The following is a 17,109-nucleotide window of genomic DNA, read 5'->3' as shown; positions in this document are numbered from 1 at the left end:
TCAATTTATCCATTTTCAATACGTACAACCCAATCATTCATATAATCGTCCACGTCATATGTTGATGCTTCTTGTCTCCACTGCACATTAGAATAAAAGGAAGAGTTCAATTACCCCAACGCTAAAATATTATTTCCTTTGTCAACAACCAAACAAATGTTTTCTTTTCACCATCATATCTCAGGGCCAACCTTTAATCGCAACCGTTTATTAGCTCGCGAGCTCCAAATATTTGTAGTGTAAGACATTTAGTTTTTTACAATCGCAGTATAAGAAATAAGAATATCACGCCGAAGAAAAAAGCACTGTTTAAAAAGCACTGATTTCAAACAATAATGACCAGTCTTGAATAAAACAAGTGCCGGAGTACTAATTCACACATTCACGGCTGCGCTCAAATGAAATCAGTACTTGAGTACCGATTTCACACAGTCACGGCTGCGCTCAAATGAAATCAGTACTTGAGTACCGATTTCACACATTCACGGCTGCGCTCAAATGAAATCAGTACTTGAGTACCGATTTCACACACTCACGGCTGCGCTCAAATGAAATCAGTACTTGAGTACCGATTTCACACATTCACGGCTACGCTTGAATAAAATACCATTGTTGACTGTGGTATACACACCACAATTGAGTGAAGAACAGACCCCACAACCAAACACTGGTTCCTTCTTGCTAATGAACCTGGCAAGTTAACAATCTCCGGAACTGTTACACACCAGGCACACGTACACTACGCACTCATACAGTGTAAACCAACCATTACACAACAGGGATTTGAATGGTAGCAGATATAAAAACAATATTATTTTGTCTCTTTAATAAATAACACTCTCACAGTATCTACTTTTCCCATTATTGAGATACTAACCCATAAACAATCCCGAATACCTCATTTTTTACTGTGAATTGTATTTTTGACAAAAATGAACAATTACATTGCGAATGCCTCCATCGCCAGTTCGAATGACGAATCGCAGAAGAGCGAATTGCAAAAGGACACAAGAGAAGACAGCCAAAGCAACAACGAGGACTTCGAGATGGAGGAAGAGGAACGCAACCAAGAAATCAACATCCTGGCAATTGGGATAGAAATTGACGCTTGCCGCAAGAAAGCAGCAGAAAAGTTGATAAAGGTTCTGGAAAACCCCGAGGCTAAACTCGACGATATAAGAAAGGCCCAAGAAGAGGTGGCCAACACCAAAGAGCGTTGGGTGGCTTTCTGTGACGCCCAAGAGATGATGTCCAGCCCATCAGCCGTTGAGGTCTTCAGGGCCAATATTGAGAAGAAAGCCGGAAAATACCGAGGCAACAACAAGGCAGACTCCTTCGTTCCCCCCAACCTTCCTGCCTTCCAGCTTCGTGGTGGACCAGTCCGTCAGACCAACAAGGCGGTCCACGACTCCATCGCCGCGTTTTTGAACGACTTCGAAGTGCAGCTCCGGGCACACAACCTGGATTTTGATCAGCACTGGGAACGCTTGTTCTGGCTTACCTGTGACGAGAGACAACGCGTCTCATTTGAGAAGACAAGGGCCGGAAGAGGTTTGAAGTGGAAGGAGGTACGCCAGCAGCTAGAAAGCGAGCACGGTAACCCGTACCACCTGTGGATCAAGAAGCATGAAGTCCACTGCATGCTGCAAAAGCCAGGAGAGCTCGTCAGAGCATACGCGGAAAGATTCCTGGACAGCGTTCATGCCGCCAACCTCGACAGTAGCGACGAGCTTGTATGGCTCTTCACCTCCAAGCTGTTGAGACCTGTAAGAGAGAAAGCGTGGCAAACACTTACGCAGCACTACGGCTTGGTTGTTCCCAAGAACATACACCAAGTCATACCGTTGATTGTGGCCACTAGTGGTGAGGAGACAGACTCCCTGTTCCAAGAGGAACGTGAGGTATTCGGGATTGTTTATGGGTTAGTATCTCAATAATGGGAAAAGTAGATACTGTGAGAGTGTTATTTATTAAAGAGACAAAATAATATTGTTTTTATATCTGCTACCATTCAAATCCCTGTTGTGTAATGGTTGGTTTACACTGTATGAGTGCGTAGTGTACGTGTGCCTGGTGTGTAACAGTTCCGGAGATTGTTAACTTGCCAGGTTCATTAGCAAGAAGGAACCAGTGTTTGGTTGTGGGGTCTGTTCTTCACTCAATTGTGGTGTGTATACCACAGTCAACAATGGTATTTTATTCAAGCGTAGCCGTGAATGTGTGAAATCGGTACTCAAGTACTGATTTCATTTGAGCGCAGCCGTGAGTGTGTGAAATCGGTACTCAAGTACTGATTTCATTTGAGCGCAGCCGTGAATGTGTGAAATCGGTACTCAAGTACTGATTTCATTTGAGCGCAGCCGTGACTGTGTGAAATCGGTACTCAAGTACTGATTTCATTTGAGCGCAGCCGTGAATGTGTGAAATCGGTACTCAAGTACTGATTTCATTTGAGCGCAGCCGTGAATGTGTGAAATCGGTACTCAAGTACTGATTTCATTTGAGCGCAGCCGTGAATGTGTGAAATCGGTACTCAAGTACTGATTTCATTTGAGCGCAGCCGTGACTGTGTGAAATCGGTACTCAAGTACTGATTTCATTTGAGCGCAGCCGTGAATGTGTGAATTAGTACTCCGGCACTTGTTTTATTCAAGACTGGTCATTATTGTTTGAAATCAGTGCTTTTTAAACAGTGCTTTTTTCTTCGGCGTGATATTCTTATTTCTTATACTGCGATTGTAAAAAACTAAATGTCTTACACTACAAATATTTGGAGCTCGCGAGCTAATAAACGGTTGCGATTAAAGGTTGGCCCTGAGATATGATGGTGAAAAGAAAACATTTGTTTGGTTGTTGACAAAGGAAATAATATTTTAGCGTTGGGGTAATTGAACTCTTCCTTTTATTCTAATGTGCAGTGGAGACAAGAAGCATCAACATATGACGTGGACGATTATATGAATGATTGGGTTGTACGTATTGAAAATGGATAAATTGATGCTATTTTACTAATGGGGGTAAATGAAGCATTGTGGTTTATCCTTCAGTCAAAGGCTCAATGGAAGTTATAACGGCTGGAATAAAGTAATCTCGTTATTTTTTTTTATTAACTAATATAATATGCATTTAATGACTACTGGTATAATTGTAATAACTTCTTGACATTTTTTGCAATCATATTATTCGCTGTGGAAATTGAGCTGCTTAATTTATTGGCGACTTCACTGACTGATCCACCATTGTTGTTGCAGAAGGAGGGTACGCTCAATTCACTAGAAATTAGACTTGCAGTTATTCCATCCAATACTTTAATGATCGAGAACCACTCTTTTACATCGCATTTTTGTTTCATTATACTCTCATACTCCAATAAAACGTTATAGAAATCACTGGGCTGGATGACACCTTTGTTGACTAATATCGCTTTTGCAAGTATTTGTAATATTTGAGAACCAAGTTTAGCACCAGATGTTGCTCCAACGCCATACCCATCTTTGTTCGGTAAGTCACAAAGAGTGAACACTGTTGCCGGCGAGTAGATACTACTGTCAAATTCTTGCAACGTAGATCTCCATAGTAAATAAGATGAGCATTTGCTGAAACTCGATGTAATTTGTCTCAAATTTGATATATTGACGTGTAAAGGATTTAATTTGAAGGTCTCGAACATTTTCAAAAATTCTTCAACTTTTGATTTCATCAAGTAGATTTTGCAATTTGAGTCCGTGATTGAACCATGACCAAACTCTACACCAGGTCCAATGTTGATTTTAGGTTCAGTTGATATTTCAGCAGAGCAAGTAATCAAAAGGTTGACGGTCTTCGTTCCAATGATAAGCTTCAGTTTCGTAGCACCACCATCCGATTTTTCATATGTAGTACAGGACATGCGATTCTTGTATCTGGAGGATTCGCCGGGAACAGAGAATTCAGTTGACTCGGAGTGTATATCAACCGAAGAGTGACGGCTGTACACTTCGCACGTAATAATAAGTAAAGTGATGCTATCGTGAAGCAACGCACCGCAGAATAATGGTGGTATTAATTCAATCAATTCAGATCTGAGCCGGAAATCGTAGTTTAGTAAGTCTAGTACCGTCGCATCAATTTCTTGATATGGCCCTAGCTCCTGCAAGAGTTTTGGAACAGTAGAGGCGCGTACAGTCATTTCGAGCTTGGCAGAGATACAAGCACTGTCTTTTAACACTGGTTCGATCGTATCATTTGATGAGAAAGAAACCCTTCCGTCAAAAATACCAGACGTGATATTATTTTGGAAATCAATCAAAGAAGTAAGACTAAGGGCAGAATCGTTTGTCATCAAAGCAAATGTTGTTGAAAGCTTTGTACGTTTATCGCGATCAAATACTTCCAAGCTGAATGGTTGACAGTCCACAGAATGTACAAAATGATGTGATCTTTTTCTTTGACTAACAGTTTGACCTTGCGTGCCTAAAGCTTGCTCAGAACCTTCTTCAAAACTGAAGGCTTGCGGGTTCTCCGTTGGTATTTTCCTACAGTCTTGACAGAGCCCTATTTTATTTCTTGTGGAATGAATGGGCTTAAGACATTGCTTGCATTTCGATTTTGGTACCGTCAACATGGCTGCAGTTATTAAAGTTTGTGGAGAAGACTTGTGTTGTCTCGTAGAAAATATAAAAAGAATAAAAGTAAAAACAATAATAGGAATAAATTATAAGTGCTGTAAGGCGTTTAATTCTAATTTCCAAATTGAAGATCCAGATCATGAAGATCCAGATCCAAATGGGTTTGATTATGGGTTTGATTTAAGAGGAGGGCGGGTGAAAAGTAAGTACAAAGAAAAAGAACGCACATAATTTCTGTCCTTTTTAATTATCTTCAAGCTTGTGGCACTTCACTTTGCCTTTTGCCGATGCCCAGAACTGTTCAATTGGCTCTTTTTAATTCAAGGGCGGTTTTTTTAAACCCAAAAGGCGCCTTTCAATTTTTCAAATTTCGGTTTTTCGCTTCAAAGTTCGTTTTATTGTTTTAGAATCGAATAGTTATATCTTTATTAAAAAGCTTTATAAAGGGTCTCCGCGCAAGCAGATATCAAAGCAATTAACAGAGTGTTGAGCAAACGCATTCAAATGCTCGGGAGGGACGTTATTGCAAGCTTCAGCGATACGAGTGGCTAGATCTTCAGCATCTTTAAACGAACTTCGTTTTACCTTATTTTTGACAATGGACCAGAAATTCTCTATTGGGTTGAGCTCGGGGGAATAAGGAGGGAGGTAGATGCTTCTGTAACCTCTTTCAGTAATCATTTCATCAATCCGGTCAGCAGTATGTATGGGCGCGTTGTCCATCACAATATAATGGCCTTTTAGTTCTGGATACAAATCCATTTCATCCATGCACTTCTCGAGAAACCTAACGTAGTGGCCAGTTTCTGTACCCCCAGATTTTTTCTTTTTTTCAGTAGGTGCTTTTCTTTTACGACCACTGTGAACAATTTTAATTCTCTTAGAGCTTTCTTCTTGAGGATTATGGAGTTCCATAGCAACAACAAACTTTGTTGATATGGCGCCTAATACAGTATGAGACACAGTTTTAGTGGTTGGAGTGGTCGTAATAGCGGGTGTTCCTTTTACAGACCATCCGCTAGGAGGTCTCATGTTTATATCAAATGCAGACTCGTCTACGAATACACAGTTTTCCAAATAATTCATATCAGTAGCAGTCCACTTGATGACCCAATTTTTACGAGCTTGGATCTTATCTGAATTATTTCTAGCAACCGGCAAGCGTGTTAACTTCTTAAAAGAAAGGTTGCACTCATTCTTAAGGAAGTTGTGAACAGTATTTTTCTTCACAGTCAGATCAGAGAATTTTTGAGTGAGTGATTCCATTGCATCAAGCACGGGTGCTTGTGGACAATTATCGTAAAATTCTAACAGGTGAACCTTATGTCTCTTATCCAATTGTGGTTTTAGTCTATTGACCAAATTGGTTTGTTTTTCAAATATGTTCCAATCCTTATCCTCTTTGAGTTTCTTGGCCCATTTCTGTGCTGTTCTCTCGGCTATGCCGCCTGCTAAGCGCCCTGACTTAGCTGCGTTAAATAATTTAATTCGGTTATAATACACAAAAGCGAGCTTTTGCTCGTTTGAGTATTTGTGATGAAGTCTTTTCTGCTTCTTAACTATAGCTATGACTTCCTCCATATCAGCATCAAGATTTCCCAAGGAATCTTCGGAGGAAACCCCCTCTTCCTCTTGCTTTCTACAATACTCTGTGATACGAGTCAGAGTTCTTAAGTGAAAAGGAGTAGCTTCCTCAACCCAGTCCATCGCATCGTTTCCTTCCTCATCAACCAATTTTCCCTGGCCGTCTTCATAATAAAAGCGAGTAGTCTTCATATTTATTTGAAAAAAAAAAAAAAACGAAGTTTAACAAAAAGAAAAGGTCTAAAAAAACCGCCCTTTGGATTATCGAAAACCGCCCTTGAATTAAAAAAAGCCGCCTTTTGGGAATTGAAAAGCCGCCCTTTAGAAATATTTATTAACCGCCTTTTCATTTAAAAAGCCGCCTTTTGGCGTTGGAACGACTGTATTACAGGTTTGTTTCCAAAAAAAGAAAAGAAGGTTATTTGCACACGGGATATCCATTTCCCTGGGTTGGTTGAGAATGGATAAATGTTCATATCCATTGAGATTTAATGTTGGCCAACCCACCAATTCAACCTATCAGAAAATTTAATATATATATATTTTATATATAAAACTTTGCTCGGAGCTACCATAATCTGGGGTAAAATGAGATCTGACCAAATTTTAAGAAAGAGATATAATATATAGAAAAAGGAGTATAATGAAGAAGAGAGTAATTATTAAGCCTTTCTTTGTTATAGCAAAAGTAACGATACATATATCTATCTATCTATCTTACTATTAAACAGTCTTCTTCTTATTTTTATGGCTTAGTTATAGGTTAAGCTTTAAATGTGTTTGGTGAGACTTATTTATCGATTATGTAAATTTTCTCTCTCTCTCTCTCTCTCTCTTGGTTATAATTTTTCCTATAATGTAACCATGCCCGAGTAACCTATATTTCTCCATACTTTATATATATATATTTATATTATTTTTATGTGCTGACATAAGAAGTTTCTTTATATGTTACTTTAGTGATACGTCTAAAGTTTTCATGACTGATATTATTCTCCTGATTCTGCAACAAGCATTATTGATCAAAACCTGCCTTATTGTAGAAATCTACCCTTACTTTTTTGTATACATATATATATATATATATATATATTTTATAGCTGAGAAAATACTAGAGATAATCAATCTACTCCAGATTTTCAAGACTAAAATACCAAGATATGCAATTCTTATTTGTTCTTATTTTGAAACAATTTTTGCTCATATGAGAAAAATCAAATGAAATCATACACAAAAGTACATGTATAGCTTACATAAAGTTCTTAAATTTGAACAAAACATACAGAGATAATTATGACAAGGTACATAATAAGAATCCATGGAGTACAATGCATGCAATCAGACAAACAAGTATCAAATGGAATAATAACAATAGGTAATAAACCACTGATATTGATGATAACATCAAGGATCCAGTTTCTTACATTTAATATTCTTTTTTTTTTTGGCCTATACTTTCTATCAATGTAGCCAATCCTATACGTTGAAACCAGAGTAAAAAAAAAAAAGGCAATGTCTTTGGACTATTTGTGCTAGGCGCAGTTATACATTTTTGTGTAACTCAATTTTTTTGCGAGATAAAGATATCCCATTTTTGGAAATGTGGGAAATAGTTCTTTTTTTTTCTTTTTTTTTGCCTTCATAAAGTCCAACTTCTTTGTGTGTGTGTTTCAATCTTTACTTCTTTGTTCTCTCTTTTCACTATTTTAATTTGATTTTGTCATGTCTAATTCTACGAGCACCGAGTCTTCAACTGCAGTTGCCAAGAGAAGATTAGAAGCCATCTCTAACCAAGTGTCACCTCTTGGAAGTTCTACTTTTGATACTGCTTCATACAATGAGCAATGTAAGATATATATATATGTACAGTAAATCTTCAAACAGACAGATAGGCAGACATAAAATATGTATAGATATGTATAAATGTGAAAATTAATGCAAAATTATAATAATAATAATAACAACAATGATGCTTATCCTTCTTCTTCTACTTCATAGTACGTATCCACCGCAAACCAAATCAAGCTGTTCACTCTACTGCCCTCACCCCGCTTCGTTTCCTGCTCAGAAGCGCAATGGTGCATGGCACCAAGACCGCTATCATACACCGCAGCCGCTCCTACAACTATCAGACATTTGCTGATCGAATCAGACGATTGGCCAGTGTGCTGATCAATGACTACAATGTCCAAAAGGGCGATCGGGTTGGTGTCTTGTGCAATAATATTCCTGCAGCTCTAGAAGGAAATTATGCCATCCCATTTTCAGGCGCCATCCTGGTACCACTCAACACTCGTCTTGCCACAAAGGAACTCGACTATATCCTTGACCACTCTGGCGTTTCGGTCCTGATTGTCCAGGAAGAACTGTTCGAAAAGCTGTCTGAAGAAGCAAAGGCAAAAATCAAACTCATCCTGGTATCTGATTCTGAAGACTTTCGGTCTGATCCCTTTGAACAACTCTTGGAGCGCTGCACAAACCCCTTTTCGTGGAACCAACTGCATCTTCCTGAGGATGAAAACTCTGTCATTTCGATCAACTACACCTCTGGTTCAACTGGCCGACCCAAGGGAGTCATGGTCACCCACAAAGGCTCATACCTCCATGCACTTACCGTGGCAATTCAGAACAGACTGACCACTGAATCTATCTACATGTGGACCTTACCACTTTTCCACTGCAATGGTTAGTAATACTTTTTTCTTACTAAATGAGGGTGTTTAGTTAATATATAGGAGTTACTTATCCTCTTACTGTGTGTATTTAGGATGGGGATACCCATGGAGTGTGGTTATGGTTGGCGGCACCCAAGTCATGCTGAACAAGCTGGACTACGAATACATCTGGAAATTGCTTATCGAAACAGGTGTCACACATTACGCAGGAGCACCCACTGTTCAAAATGAGATCTGCAATCACCGTAATGCCAGGAGATTGCCACAGGAAGTCCGTGTAGTCAGTGGTGGTAAGTCTTTCTTTCTTTTCAGATAGCCACCTGTTTATAAAAGCCAAAGTATTAGTGTTTAAAAGACTCATTTGATTCACCTTTTTTTTACTTTAATATACAGGATCGGCACTTTCCAGTACACTTGTCAAGCGAATGACAGCCTTGAACCTTCAACCCCTTCAAGTGTACGGCCTGACTGAGGTTTATGGTCCATCTGTGATGAGCTATGATATCAGTGCGCTCGAAAATATCCCCGAAGAAGAAAGAAACAGCCGCCTTGCTCGCCAAGGTTTCAACACAGTCGTAACTGACGAGTTGCGTATTTTGAACCATGATACCATACAGGATGTTGCACCAAACGGAAAGGAAATCGGTGAGATCTGTATCACCGGAAACACAACCATGATTGGCTACTATCGAGATCCAGTAGAGACTGAGAAGGCATTCAAGCATGGTGTATTTTGGACCGGAGATCTGGCTGTCCGTCATGTTGATGGATCGATTGAGATTGTGGACCGTAGTAAAGATGTGATTGTTTCTGGTGGTGAGAATGTTAGTTCTATTGAGGTCGAGAGTGCGATTGTACAGATGGAAGAGGTTTCAGAATGGTAAGTTTTTTTTTTGTTTCTTTTTGTTTTTACATTATTAAAAAATAATATTAATTCTCTTTTTTTTTGGGTTATAATTCTTTAGTGCAATTGTAGCCAGCCCTGATCCCAAGTGGGGTGAGCGTCCTTTCGCATTCGTTATTCTCAGAGAAAACGCAAAATTAGACCCAAAGGATGTTATTTCACACTGTAAGAATGTCTTGGCTGGTTACAAGGTAAGATTTTTAAAAAGATTCATAGATTTCACTTGATTTTTATGAAACCGAACAAATCATTTCTTATTGATTGATTGATTCGCCCAATTATTTTCATTATTTATTTACTCATTTGATTTTTTTCTTAGTGTCCTGAGGGAGTCCGATTTGTAAACTCATTACCGAGAACAAGGTACGATATTTTTGTGGTAGTAACAGTAGCAGTAGCAGTAGCAGTAGCAGTAGCAATAGTATTTTATGTTTTTAAGCTTTAGATCGATGGAATACAATACATGCCTTTAAAGAGACAGAAGAGACTAACCACGAATTATTTTCTTTCTTTTTGCGTTATGTTTTCTTTTGTTTTTGAATAACTTCAGTACTGGTAAGCATATTGACAATAATGTCTTTTATATATAGCAAAAAAAAAGTCTTGAGCTTCTAATACTCAATATTCTTCTTTAATTGTCTTAGGTAAAGTCCAAAAGTACATCTTACGAGATGAACTCTGGAAGAACTATGAGAAACGTATCAATTAAGAACGTACCATTTAATTTCATTACATCCATATACACACATATATGTACATGGGTAAATACCCCCTTAATCTTGACTCCCACTTTAACTCCAACCCAAACTCCCACTCCTGCTCTCACTCAACATCAAAAAAGCATTTATTTATTTAAAACCAAAAAATAAAAATAATAATAATATATATATATAAATCTTATTTAAATCCATGTAAAGGTTGTGTTTGTGTAAAGTGTGTGCGAGTGAAATATGTACGTATGAATTTATGTAAGTATGTAAGTATGTGAAATATGTACCCTATCTTAAATAGGAAGATCAAGTTTGAATTCTAGGCGCGATCCAATAATTGAGGGGGCAATCAGTAGACCAAAAAACAGTAATGCAAAACAGGTTAGCAAAAAGCCATAGAGTATGCAGATTCGACGCCTCTTCTGGCGTTGAGCAGTGGAATAGATTGGTTCTCGGATCTGCATACTGGGTTTTAGCCAGAATAGCATCAATGAGTGCCATTTGTTGATGCCCGGAACAAAGCATATCAAGAAAAGGAATATCATTATAAAATGGGTCAAGACAAAGTCAGCCGCGAAGAGACTCATCTCGACCACTTTACACACAAACTCACGCAGTGGTTGAGTAATTACATACCACCCAAGCTAACAAAAAAACAAAAAAGAACAATTATATTATGACAGTAGTTTAGTATAAGCAAAACTAGACGAATTATACTTCAAAGAAAGATCAACTTACTCCACGACCATACCATCGACCAGTCCACCATCCTTGGTTACTCCCGTCTTGCTGAAATTCACGCGTGAGTAAACAAACCGTAATTAACTTGAATATGAATCGCTGGACAGATGAAACGGCAATCATACCCAAGATTGTTCTAGACAGGTTCCATTTTTCGAGAAAGTAAAACAATTCAAAGAATCCAATAAAATTGATCACGGCCCACGCATGAGCTGCACCAGCAACAGTCGCACCAAACTTCACACTACAGCAGAGAGAAGCCAGAATGCCACCCAGAAGAGATACACAGAACAGGGCAACCAGGACACCAGCATTAAGAATCAACGGCAGAACAGCAATGGCAGCAATCCTAATCAAGCCACTCGGAGCTTCTTGGCCAGCATTGTGTCCTTCTGACATATCGAAGCTTCGAGTAAACAGGTAGGCAACCACACACCCTACCGCAAGGAAAAACGGAACAGCAATCTCCGAGAAAAATATAACTCCAAATCTTGCCCGAGATTGATGCTGCTTGTTCCAAGCTTTGGGGGCATCCCCGAGCTGTCTGATCTTGACTCCTGTTGTTCGCATACGCGAGAATCGGCAATATCCAATCCATGAACTTGCGTGTGTCTTTCCATTACCGCGCGATAACCAGCGCAGTAGCTCACGATAGTCTATAATAAAGTCGCCCATCGAAAACTGGTGTGGGTTGAAAAGGAATGGCGACATCATCAGGGCAATTACTGTAATCCAAAAGTATATATAATGTGGTGCCCAGATAATAAGTGACCCAAAAAGCAGGATTAAAGTACTCCGGGCTCCAACGTATATACTCGAGTCTGCAAATCGAGAATAAAGCAGAGAAAATGGTAATCGAGTTGTAGCAAATCCACGACCAGTACCAATATATCTTGCTCCTCCAAACGTAAGATTATTGAGGATTGCACTTGCATACGTCTGTGTAACAAAGATCTCAAAGAATGGAGAGAGCGAGATTATGTGCTTGCACAGCCGACTGGTGGCTCTCATGAAGCCACGTTCCGTAAGTTCTTGTAAAAATAGTGGCAAGAAAGATATGAAGAACACGGCAAAGATTGAAATAACGACACGTTTGAGCCAGTTGTAGATAGGAACCAGGTCATAACAGCCGTCTGGTGTACGTGGCGCTTCCGGAGGTGCATCCTTATCAAATTCGCAGACCAGCAGAGGAACACTCATGGAGGCCAGAAAAAGTAAGACGATCATGAACATATGGACCGAGAGCATAATAAAGATGTTGTTGATGTGGAAGCCAGGATGAGCATAGTAAAAGGTCAGAAATCGGTCAAGGGGAAGCTGGGTACCGATGTAATAATATTCTCTAGAAAGCATCTGTTCTCCCATACCAGTGCCAATCTTTGTCACAAAATTAAGGATCGACCCAAATCCAAGGTCTCGGCCTTTTCCGCATTGATAGTATTCAATGTGTTTGATCCTTCCTCCACGCTCAAAGGCATTCATTCCAGCATAGATATCCTCATTCAAGTGGAGTCCCTTTTGTGCTTTGCTCACACCGCCACGAGTTGTCATGAATATTGCATTCAGGAAATCAGGATGTCCATAATGAAGCTAAGTATATATATATATATATTAAAAAAAAAGACATATATTATTATTATTAGGATCAAGTATATATATATATATATATGGGCTGTATTGCTTAGATATTATATCTTAAAAATTACCTTTCCACCAATAGTTGCCATTATACGTTGAGTCAATGTACCAAAAGTTTGCTCTTTACCAGCCGCAACATCACCAAGAACACCAATGTTCTCCGAGAATATATACTCTCTTGCGCCAACAATGGCAACCGGACCCGTAGAGAATCCTACATCAGCGTAAGGGGACTCATTCGAGACTGACAGATTCTCAAATTCGCTAAGAACATTTCGGATCTTTAGGCACTCTTCAAGATAGTTATCCTGGTTTGCATCGACAAGCTGAAGGTATTCTCCACGGTAATAGATAAGCGCCGTGTTTTGGTTGTCTGATTTTCCATCTCCAAGTATAGGGTTTCCGGGCAGACGTACACGGTATTTTGGAGTGCGCTTACCATCAGACCCGACCGTACTGTGGCCATCAATCAATACCGAGTAAAACGTATTCTTCTTCTTTCCGTCTTCATCCTGGCTCTTTTCCTCTTCAAGATAAGCGATCTGGAGGTTCGGGTAGGCTTTCAAGACATAATCAACATTCTCCAACTCTTCCTTGTCAAAAGATGCATACCGTTGCATAGCAATCAAAAAACGGAACTTTCGGTTAGCCATCTGCTCCAAATCAGATTCAAGTTTTTCAAAATTTATCGAATCTGTCACGAGCTCCGGATTCTCCACTCGATAAAGTAGCTTCAATGCGCTTTGATAGTTCATAAATCCGGTAATTGTTCGATAAAGGGTTTGTGATCTGAGGGAGGCCCATATGCGGGTCCGAAGAGTGTACTCGGGAGCCGACGATTTGAATCCAACGCAGTAAAATGGCAGATCATCAATCTTGTGTTGCGATCTTGTCTTGTCAGAGCTTATTTCAGACTTGCTACTGGAATTTGAATTTGAATTTGAATTAGAGTTTGAGTTTGAGGTGGATTTCGAGACACTGATGTCTTCCGCCATAGCCGTATCTTCTTCACCCCCGGAATTGGATAGACTGGTTTCATCCACAAGTACTTTTGTATCTTTAACGAAGTTATCCCATTCAAAAGGATGGAGTTTCTTGAGGTACTCCAAAAGTGTAATACGTGTATTCTTATCTTCTTCTCTGATAATTTCGCGTAATGAGAAAATTATCTTTTCTCCATAGTGTGGTGTCATAACAGTAAATGTTGGCATCTTCTGTACCGGTAAGGGGTCTGGCATTGGAGTCGTCATACTCTGAGCAAAGAACTGCATCCTTCTCTCGGCTTCACTCTCCTGAGGATAATACTCTGTCTTGAAGGCAATGTCTTCTTGGGTTTCAAAAAATGTGGGTGACTTGAGTGTAAACTTTCCGTTTTCAGCATTGGGGACCTAAAAAAACCATTGAAATAATTATGGTAGTAATATTAGTAATCGTAATACAATAAATAGATAATCGTAATAATAGAATTGTTTTTCTTGCTTGCTTGCTTGTATTATTATTATTACCCGTTGGTATAATAACTTTGTTATATGATCTGGAGATAAAAGGTGCTCGCGGTACATAGAAATAACAAATGCGTTCCATACTTGCGAGTATAAGAACTTGGGCTTGTAGTGAGCCCCAATCTCCGAGCCAGCTAGTATCTTGGCGTAAATGCGTTTTGGTAATCTCGAAAATATATTTCTCCAAGGTGTCCAAATAGATATTCCGAGGTAAAACGACCGAGCGACAGAAAACACCGTATTCCACACAACGTACCAAAGATAAGTATCCAAGAAAAATAGAACCAAGGCCATCAAAAGCATAAGACCAAGGGTAAAACTAGGCATAAGGACACATAGTTCGGTGCCAATGATCGGATCTCGGCAGTCTTGTATTTGCATACTAGACATGATTCTCAAAGGGTCCTTAAAAGACAATGCAAGAAAGAAGTATGATTCTAAAAGTTTACAAATAAAGACACATGACCAAAGACCAACTGATATCAGACGATCCATTCGTTTGAGAGGAGGGAAGTTGGCAGTAAATGTTTGACTGGCTAACATTCGTCGAGAGTCTTTCTTGTGACGAACAAATAGTTGCGACTGTGGCATTATCGAGAAATATAAACTGGTTATCACACTAATAAATAGTTGAGCCGCAGAAACAGCCAAAGATATTCTGCTTGTTCGATCAAAGAAAACGCAGTAAAAAGACGGTCCTGTGTTTAAAACAAGGATTCCAAAAAGCATTGCAAACCGACGAGATAAGATCCGCGCGCCGTACCAAGACATAGGCACATACATGTACTCAACAAGGCTTCCAAGCATAACAAGAAGAGTAGCAATTGCCCCTCCTAATGCCACAACTGATAGCTTGACTGGTGTCTCTGTTTTGGCTTCATCTTTATCGGTGCTCAGATAGAGATCTCCAGCATTGGCACTGATATAATACCAGAATGTGACGATGTGAATGATCCAAATTCGAGTGAAATTAACAGCCATGTGCATCCAGGATCGCTTCTCTTTGAACGTCTTTTGAAAGGAATGATTCCAGTCCATATCACCCAAGGCTTGATAACGCTCGCTTGGATGTAGATCTACTAGCTTTCTCTTATCATTTAACCTTAAAAGTGCGATTTTTTCTGGGTACCAGAATTGTTGATTTACGTCGTCATATCCAATAACACATGCATGGTCTCGCTCTCGTTCTGTATATCTTCCATCTTCCATTGGCCTGTATGATTGGTCTCGAATAAAGTTGTAAAGAGGTGTAATAACCGTATCCAGATAAGTTCCGGCTGGTACCCCCTTATCGGTACGATTTTCCCAATGATCTTCTGCAAGTTTGAAAATAAAGCAGAGTACCTCAGGGCAAAATCGAATAACAGAAGCCTCAGCCCAGAGAAGCAGCCATAGCGCAAGTTGTTGAATGCGTTCTTCATCTTTCATACGCTCCATTTTAATTCTCCAGGCTTCTTTGGTTTCTTTGAGCCGATGGGCCTGTGATATATTGGATTTGCTGTCTTTGGATGTTTCTACGGTGTCTGTAGCCACGTTTTTCTCGTCCGTCACATCATTAAGGTCCAGCTGGGCAGCAAAATACCACTTTCGATAGTTTGCGTCGGGGCCACCAATGTACTCAGCATGAATGGTAAGCAGCGCTAATTTAGGGGACATACGAGATGCCCGCGAATCCAGCATTGTCATTAGATGATCGTACATACTCAGCATGCTATCATGCTGGAACCCAAATGTATTTGTCAGCTCAGCGTATATGTCTTGTATGTATCTGAAGGAAGGAACTTCTTCACTATTGTATGGCCAGGATGGATATAAGGAATTTCCGTGATTACCAACCAAAGTATCTCTAGATCCGGAAAATGAGGGATTTTCTGGAGAAAGACCTGTTGAATTTGGAGACGAGATACTAGGAAGGCTATCTTTGGATGACTTGCTACGCTTGGATTCCAAAAGAGCTACAAGAGATTCAACAGACGGTGCATAATGTAGAAATCTGTTGGAGTTGTGAATGTCATCTCGTGCATAAGCGTAAAGACTGGTATCGATAGATCCATGAGAGGAGAGGGGTGTATGCATGAATTTAGATTTTCCGATCAAGGGCATGTCCGGCCATTCAGAATCCGACTCCCCATAGTTTGTGAAGGATGATTCTGACATTTGTTCAAGTGGAATTGAATGACTTGCACCTCCTATTTTCAGGTCATATTAATCGAAAGAGGAGACAGGACAGTTTAGAGGCTAGTAAATTTTTTCTATACATTTTTTTTCTTGTCCAGCTTACTTTGAGACGCGTTTCTATACTCTCCATCATCTATTGAACTAGATCACAGCAATAATATTCAGACCATTATCAGTATATTGTAGCCAATGTAGCATGCTTTTAAGGTGCCCTTACATAGGATGAGTTGTATGAAATGTTCCTCTTTGAGGGTCAACATGATGAGTAATATCTAGAACTCTATGTTGAGAATTAGGCGAGACCTTTCGTCGTTGAGGAGGGTCTGACAAATGTGGAATGAACGATTGACTAGACATCGTTGTTTGTGAACACAACAGGTTTGTGGTGTGATAGGCTTTGTATTTATCAATACTACTGAGAAATCTTCTGGAGACTGACTATAATATCTCAAGATTATGGTAACGTGTGAAAGAGCATGCAGCAGCACACAGAATGACCTTATATTTAAGCAATATGCACAATGGGTAATTAAATAAAGGGACAGTAGAAGATGACCCTTGATAAAGACC

The 17,109-nt window shown here is 39.5% G+C and overlaps 5 protein-coding genes across 5 annotated transcripts; 2 read left to right on the top strand and 3 right to left on the bottom strand.

Annotated features, from left to right (window-relative positions):
* Positions 1-932: 932 nt before the first annotated feature.
* PHYBLDRAFT_163371 (hypothetical protein) lies at positions 933-1,937 on the top strand (the record flags this gene model as incomplete). Its single annotated transcript, XM_018434780.1, has 1 exon — positions 933-1,937. One exon carries the CDS (start codon positions 933-935, stop codon positions 1,935-1,937), a length of 1,005 nt encoding a protein of 334 aa, XP_018296296.1.
* A 1,196-nt stretch (positions 1,938-3,133) lies between these two features.
* On the bottom strand, positions 3,134-4,603 carry PHYBLDRAFT_140353 (hypothetical protein; the record flags this gene model as incomplete). The annotated part of the gene is made up of 1 exon (XM_018430389.1): positions 3,134-4,603. The coding sequence occupies one exon, from the start codon at positions 4,601-4,603 to the stop codon at positions 3,134-3,136; it is 1,470 nt and encodes a 489-aa protein (XP_018296295.1).
* Positions 4,604-5,347: 744 nt separating this feature from the next.
* Positions 5,348-6,383, bottom strand: PHYBLDRAFT_74029 (hypothetical protein; the record flags this gene model as incomplete). The annotated part of the gene is made up of 2 exons (XM_018442966.1): positions 5,348-5,394; positions 5,420-6,383. The coding sequence occupies 2 exons, from the start codon at positions 6,381-6,383 to the stop codon at positions 5,348-5,350; spliced, it is 1,011 nt and encodes a 336-aa protein (XP_018296294.1).
* Positions 6,384-7,896: 1,513 nt separating this feature from the next.
* PHYBLDRAFT_130601 (hypothetical protein) lies at positions 7,897-10,669 on the top strand. Its single transcript, XM_018429377.1, has 8 exons — positions 7,897-8,037; positions 8,190-8,876; positions 8,959-9,156; positions 9,260-9,746; positions 9,832-9,961; positions 10,090-10,133; positions 10,386-10,389; positions 10,414-10,669. The coding sequence occupies exons 1-8, from the start codon at positions 7,914-7,916 to the stop codon at positions 10,477-10,479; spliced, it is 1,740 nt and encodes a 579-aa protein (XP_018296293.1). The 5' UTR covers positions 7,897-7,913; the 3' UTR covers positions 10,480-10,669.
* Positions 10,670-10,773: 104 nt separating this feature from the next.
* PHYBLDRAFT_57959 (beta 1,3 glucan synthase) lies at positions 10,774-16,062 on the bottom strand (the record flags this gene model as incomplete). The annotated part of the gene is made up of 5 exons (XM_018440265.1): positions 10,774-11,124; positions 11,219-12,811; positions 12,928-13,734; positions 13,837-14,247; positions 14,365-16,062. The coding sequence occupies 5 exons, from the start codon at positions 16,060-16,062 to the stop codon at positions 10,774-10,776; spliced, it is 4,860 nt and encodes a 1,619-aa protein (XP_018296292.1).
* Positions 16,063-17,109: the final 1,047 nt, after the last annotated feature.

This window comes from Phycomyces blakesleeanus (assembly GCF_001638985.1).
Source record: "Phycomyces blakesleeanus NRRL 1555(-) unplaced genomic scaffold PHYBLscaffold_3, whole genome shotgun sequence".
Lineage (NCBI taxonomy): Eukaryota > Fungi > Mucoromycota > Mucoromycetes > Mucorales > Phycomycetaceae > Phycomyces > Phycomyces blakesleeanus.
The sequence above is the reverse complement of the archived record's forward strand: the minus strand, read 5'-3'. Positions and strand labels throughout refer to the sequence as shown.

Bases quoted from the DNA above. Each gene is read 5' to 3' on its own strand.
- PHYBLDRAFT_130601 (XM_018429377.1), top strand. From the start codon at position 7,914: ATGTCTAATTCTACGAGCACCGAGTCTTCAACTGCAGTTGCCAAGAGA. The intron at 8,877-8,958 runs GTTAGTAATACT...GTGTGTATTTAG, and splicing joins ACCACTTTTCCACTGCAATG to GATGGGGATACCCATGGAGT. The intron at 9,962-10,089 runs GTAAGATTTTTA...TTTTTTTCTTAG, and splicing joins ATGTCTTGGCTGGTTACAAG to TGTCCTGAGGGAGTCCGATT.